At 45.5% G+C, this 6,507-nt stretch overlaps 1 protein-coding gene across 1 annotated transcript in view; it reads right to left on the bottom strand.

The window, feature by feature from the left end:
• Nucleotides 1-6,299, bottom strand: part of LOC105500450 (E3 ubiquitin-protein ligase RNF216-like) — a gene marked incomplete at its 3' end in the record, with an annotated part of 30,398 nt that extends 24,099 nt beyond the window's left edge. Inside the window, 1 exon segment of the mRNA XM_011925954.1 lies at nt 6,278-6,299. Coding sequence (XP_011781344.1) covers nt 6,278-6,299 — 22 coding nt within the window.
• Nucleotides 6,300-6,507: the final 208 nt, after the last annotated feature.

The raw sequence follows: 6,507 nt of genomic DNA, 5'->3' as shown, positions 1-6,507 counted from the left end.
CTCACTGCAAGCTCTGCCTCCCGGGTTTTTTTACGCCATTCTCCTGCCTCAGCCTCCCGAGTAGCTGGGACTACAGGCGCCCGCCACCTAGCCCAGCTAGTTTTTTTCTATTTTTTAGTAGAGACGGGGTTTCACCATGTTAACCAGGATGGTGTCAATCTCCTGACCTCATAATCCACCCATCTCGGCCTCCCAAAGTGCTGGGATTACAGGCTTGAGCCACTGCGCCCGGCCTGGTTCTATATTTCTTTCGCTGATTTGGCAAATTATGATTTTCTTTTTGGAGACAGAGTCCCGCTCTGTTGCTCAGGCTGGAGTGCAGTGGCACATTCATAGATCACTACACCCTTGACTCCTGGGCTCAGGTGATCCTCCTGCCTCAGCCTCCTGAGGAGGTGGGACTATAAAGGCAGATGCCACCACGCCCAGTTAATTCTTTTGTATTTTTTTAGAGATGGGATTTTTCCCGTGTTGTCCAGGCTGGTCTTGAAGTCCTGGGCTCAAACCATCCACCAGCCTTGGCCTCCCAAAGTGCTGGGATTACAGGTGTGAGCCACAATGCCTGACCAATTTATATTTTCCTAGAAAACTTTATCTCATCCAGATTTTCAATGTACTCTTGTCTGTTCTTGGTAATCTCTTGATTTTAACATTTACTATCTGGTTCCTAATACATTTTATTTTGATTCTCCTTTTCTCTTCCTCATTCTCACATTTTTTTAAATTCAAACTTTTTCTTCAGAAAACCAGTTTTTGGGGCCAGGCGCAGTGTCTCATGCCTATAATCCCAGCACTTCGGGAGGCCGAGGACGGCGCATCATCTGAGGTCAGGAGTTCGAGAGCAACCTGTACAACATGGTGAAACCCCGTCTCTACTAAAAATACAAAAATTAGCCAAGCACAATGGCACACACCTGTAATTAATGCACTTTAGGAGGCAGGCGCAGGTGGATCACTTGAGGTCAGGAGTTCGAGACCAACCTGTACAACATGGTGAAACCCCGTCTCTACTAAAAATACAAAAATTAGCCAGGCGTGATGGCACACACCTGTAATTAATCCCAGCTACTTGAGAGGCTGAGGCAGGAGAACTGCTTGAGCTTGGGAAGTGGACTCCGTCTCAAAATTAAAAACAAAGCAAAACCAGTTTTTGGTATTATGAGAATAGAAAAGCACATGATTAGAGAGTAAGTTTTGAAGCCAGATTCCCAGCTCGGCTACTTGCTTGCTGTGTAACGTGCTAAGTTACTTAACCTCTCTGTGCTTCAGTTTTTTTTCTACAAAATGATAATAACGGCACACACATCTCATAAGGTTATTTGAAACATAAATGAATTAATCCATTAAAGCACTTAGAAAAGTGACTGGTACATATTAAGTGCTAAACAAATGTTAGTTATAATTATCAACGCTACAAATTTAAAAAAAATTCAACCCTCTATTATTTCTTTCGTCTTTACTCAGTTCTTTCTGTAGTTTATCATGTTAAAGTAGTAAGATTTATTTTCAGTCCTTTAATTTTATTTATTTCCTTTTTTAGAGACAGAGTCTTGCTCTGTTGCCCAGGCTAGAGTGCAGTGGCACGATCTCCGCTTACTGCAAGCTCTGCCTCCCAGGTTCACGCCATTCTCCAGCCTCAGCCTCCCAAGTAGCTGGGACTACAGGTGCCCACCACCACACCTGGCTAATTTTTTTGTATTTTTACTAGAGATGGGGTTTCACTGTGTTAGCCAGGATGATATCGATCTCCTGACCTTGTGATCCGCCCGCCTCGGCCTCCCAAAGTGTTGGGATTACAGGCATGAGCCACCGTGCCCCGCCTCAGTCCTTTATTTTTAAAAATAAATGCAATTAAGTCTACACACTTCCCTCTAATTTACTTTCCTGAAGGACCATAAAAACGACAGAGGAGGGAGAACCCTGTCTCACTCTGAGTCAAGCAATTATAGCCCAAAGAGCAGTGCTTAGATGGAAAACAAACTGAAAAGGATAAAAATGGGATGCCTGGAACAGATGAGGGATTCTTAGCCTGTGTCCTTATAAAAAGCTGTTAAAAAAGGCTAAGTATGAGTCATAAACATTAAACTACTAACACAAATCAAGTGTATTTTTTATCTCATACTTCCAGGGTCCTTAAAGATTATCTGATAATTAAATTTAAGACTCAGCATCTAAATTAAAGTGCTATACCTAAAACAAGGGACTGAATCAAATAAAATGAAGTTAACAGGGGAAAATGTGAGATGCAGCGAAACTGAGAGGTATATGACCTGACAGCAATGTGGGTGAAAAGAGCAAGACTGAATGTGAGCAGACCTCATGTGGAGTATGATGTCCCGTCTTCTACACCCCAACTTCCAAAAAGACCCTGACAAGCTAGAGAAGAGCACACAGGGAAGGGGAGAAGGGCAGTCAGGCTGACGAAGGGATAACAGCCAGAATCTGTCTCTCCACAGGCAAGAAATACAACCACGGCAGGGAACTTCAGGAAGTACATGCTGACTTAATACAAAGGACAAACTGTCTAAAAGACGGAGCTGACCAACAAGGGAGTCAAATATCTTGCAAAGTAGCACTTTCTCCACCACTGAAGTCAGAAACAAACGCTGTATGGCTATGTACAAGGATGCCTGTTCTGAACTGTGGGTAAATTTGGCTGAATGAAAAACCACCTGCACACTGCCCCTAGTTCTACATTCTGCCACAGGCCAGGAGAATGTCAGGTCAGCAGAGCGCTGCTCCACAGACTGGCTTAGGAACCTCAGGAGTCATAGCCTAAGGGATTTGCTTTTAGATCCTGAAAAGTTCATAGTAAATACAAATACTGTGGGGCACGGTGGCTCACGCCTGTAACACCAGCACTTTGGGAGGCCAAGGCCTCCGTCTCTACTAAAAAATTCAAAAAATTAGCTGGGTGTGGTGGTGGGCACCTGTAGTCCCAGCTTCTTGGGAGGCTGAGGCAGGAGAATGGTGTGAACCCGGGAACCAGAGCTTGCAGTGAGCCGAGACTGCGCCCAGCACTCCGGCCTGTGCGACACAGCAAGACTCCGTCTCCAAAAAATAAAAATAAAAAGTAAATACAAATACAAATACAAACACTTTCCAGCTTTATAGTTACCCGAGTTCCCACTTAGTCATATCTGAAATCAAGTGTGGTAATTAAGTGCACACGGAACAGAAAGGGATGATCTCTAGAAAAGTTGTAGTAATTCCTTCACTGGGTGGAAGCAACTCAGATAAAATTTGAGTTGTTATAAAACTCAAGTTTATTTATTTCTGGGGATGAGACCTGAAGTAACCTCTTCAAAAGGGTTTTCAGCAGTTATTTCATCAATAAGAATGACAAAATTTTGAAGAAACGTGGCTATTGGCCATTCTCTCAGTTGCGTAAGTGACCCTCTGTAGTAAGGCCTCATTCATAAGTCTGGGTAGTTTTTACCTAACAACACAGCCAATTCTCATCAAACCTTCAAGACCAGTTTTTTCCCCAAGCTTAACAGCATACTCAAATACCTTCTCACACATGAATTTTCTACCACACAAAATTTTCCTGCCATGGTTTATCTCAAGTAGGAAGAAGGAAGCCAACAAGTGCAGCCACTTTCTGAAAATTTTGATGTGCTGAGAAAATAGTTCCTGTCAGTCACTCCTTGGACTGGCCTGGCCAGATGCTGGGCAGACACCTGTAGCACAGTTTCCTTCACTGTGAAGAAGAAAAGATACAGTGTTGCAGCTACACAGTGCCAGCAACACAGTTTGCATTACCTTGTTCTACTTGAAATCGATGTAAGAATACTGGTTCATTTCTTTTCTCTTCCTTTTTCCACCGGTTTCTGGTGATAGCTCCTGCCATTTTTTAACGGCATCAGAAAAGGCCTAAAAATTGAGAAAGCGAGAGGTTACTTCTGTAAATGGAAAGTAAGAATACACGAGACAGGCAATCCCCAAATGCCATTTTAACACATCTTCAGCTTTCTTCCCAGCATGGCGAACAATACGTAGTGGCGGCTGGGTGCGGTGGCTCACGCCTGTAATCCCAAAACTTTGGGAGGCCAAGGCGGGTGGATCCTTTGAGGTCAGGAGTTCAAGACCAGCCTGGCCAACATGGTGAAACCCCATCTGTACTAAAAATACAAAAATTAGCCAGGTATGGTGGCACACGCCTGCAATCCCAGCTACTCAGGAGGCTGAGGCAGGAGAATGGCTTGAACCCGGGAGGCGGAGGTTGCAGTGAGCCGAGACTGTACCACTGCAATCCAGCCTGGGTGAAAGAGTGAGACTATGTCTCAGAAAAAAGAAAAAAAAAAAGAATAGGCAGTGGTAAATAGGCAGAATTTATTTTCATTCTCTCTGACTTTCATAAACTGGTACAGTGGTGGAAGCAAAACACTTACTGACAGATTAAAGAGTAGGGAAAAGAAAAACTGTTGGCAGGATGCAGCGGCTCACACCTATAATCCTAGCACTGTGGGAGGCTGAGGGGGATGGATCGCTTGAGCTTAGGAGTTCAAGGCTAGCCTGGGCAACATGGGGACACCCCATCTCTACTACAAATATAAAAAGACAGCTGGGAGTGGTGGTCCACAGCTGTGGTCCCAGGTACTTAGAGGTTAAGGTAGGACAATCACTTAAGCCTGAGAGGCAGGGTTGCAGTGAGCCATGATTGCGCCACTGCACTCCATCCTGGGTAACACAGGAGACCCAGTCTCAAATAAAATAAAACTGTCCAAGCTGTCCTTGAATAAGCACAGGTTAACTCACACGACAATGGGCTGGTGAGTTCCATTCTGCAGGCAAATCTTCCATGTTGTTTCTCTGGTCAATGCTCCTCTTTATTCTCCCCTAACCTGCTTCCCCCACGCTCTTCTCTGCGTGTACCTATATCCACCCCACCCTTGGATAGGATGCTGAAGTATAAAATCCTTCCACTGGTGAGGATCCCTTTTCTTTCCTACCTTCAGCTTCTCCCTCTTAGATTTTCCTTATCAGGATTTAAATGCATTCAAGTCAGGGCGGCTCACGCCCAGGGTGGCTCATGCTTGTAATCCCATCACTTTGGGAGGCTGAGGCAGGTGGATCACCTGAGGTCAGGAGTTTGAGACCAGCCTGGACAACATGGCAAAACCCTGTCTCTACTAAAAATACAAAAAATTAGCTGGACGTGGTGGCATGCGCCTGTAATGCCAGCTACTTGGGAGGCTGAGGCAGGAGAATTGGTGAACCTGGTAAGCGGAGGTTGCAGTGAGCTGAGATCGCGCCACTGCACTCCAGCCTAGGCAACAGAGCGTGATTCTGTCTGGAAAAAAAAAAAAAGTGCTCAAGTCTTTGCCATCCTAAAAAAAAGGAGGGAGAAGGGGTACCTGATTTGAACAGGAAGGAGGGGTGTGTGAGGTAGGGCCATCCTGCCTGGAAGAGAAGCAGGAAGAGTGGGAGCCTTTCAGGGAGACTGGGTGGGACTCCCGAGTGCGGCAGGGGTAGGAGGCCCTGGGGCTCATGTCCTGTGGCTATGCTGTTAGGGTACAGGGCAGGCTGGGTCCAAGCCTGGGCGGCACGAGAAGGGGGTGGCTATGATGGCAGTGTTTGTCTGAAACTTAATCCCCAGTGCGGCGCTGTTGAGAAGGTGATCTCATCTCTCTTTCAATGCCAGCCCCTCTTTCGTCCTCTCCTTTTTGTAGAGAAACTTATCAGAGGAGCTGTTTATCTTCTGTTTTACCACCTCACCCTTATGACCACAAGCTTTCCAGCTGTCTCTAATCTGGCATCTACCCTGCCTCTGCACTTACTAATCTATGCTTATTATTGAGTGGCCAAGTTTACAAGTCTACCATCTGCATTTTAGCCCTCATCTTGCACAATCTCTTGGCAGTATTTAATAACAGGCTGGGCATGGTGGCATCCCAGTGCTTTAGGAGGTTGAGGTGCGAGGACAGCCTGAGGTCAGGAGTTCAAGACCATCCTGCACAATCTAGCAAGACCCCATTTCTACAAAAAACAAAATAAAAAGATCATCCAGGTGTGGTGGTATGCACCTGTAGTCCTAGCTACATGGGAAGCTGAGGCAGGAGGACGGCTTGAGCCCAGAAGGTCAAGGTTGCAATAAGCCATGATTGTGCCACTGTACTCCAGCCTGGGTAACAGAGAGAGATCCTGTTACTAAACAAGAATAACGATGATGATGATGTGATAATACAGACTGCTCCAGTCTCACAACTTCCTCCTTCCTGTCTGCCTGCCTCCTCCGCTTGGTCTTCACATGTCAGCAGTCCTCTCTTCTCACCTGCTATCTCTGGGTACCTCATCCTGGCTGGTGAGATTTTCCATATGCTGATGACTCTCAAAGTCCTATCACCATAAAATACAAGGAGACAGACAGACAGACAGACACACACACACACACACACACACACACACACACACACACACCCCTAAAAACCTATCTACAGTCTGTATTTTCCAAACTTTTTAGTCCATTCAACCTTTCAGTGAATTATTTTTACTTAGATGTCT

The sequence above is a fragment of the Colobus angolensis genome, unplaced genomic scaffold (assembly GCF_000951035.1).
Source record: "Colobus angolensis palliatus isolate OR3802 unplaced genomic scaffold, Cang.pa_1.0 Scaffold667, whole genome shotgun sequence".
In the NCBI taxonomy this organism is placed as follows: Eukaryota; Metazoa; Chordata; class Mammalia; order Primates; family Cercopithecidae; genus Colobus; species Colobus angolensis.
Note: the sequence above shows the minus strand (reverse complement) of the source record. Positions and strands in the feature narration are given on the sequence as shown.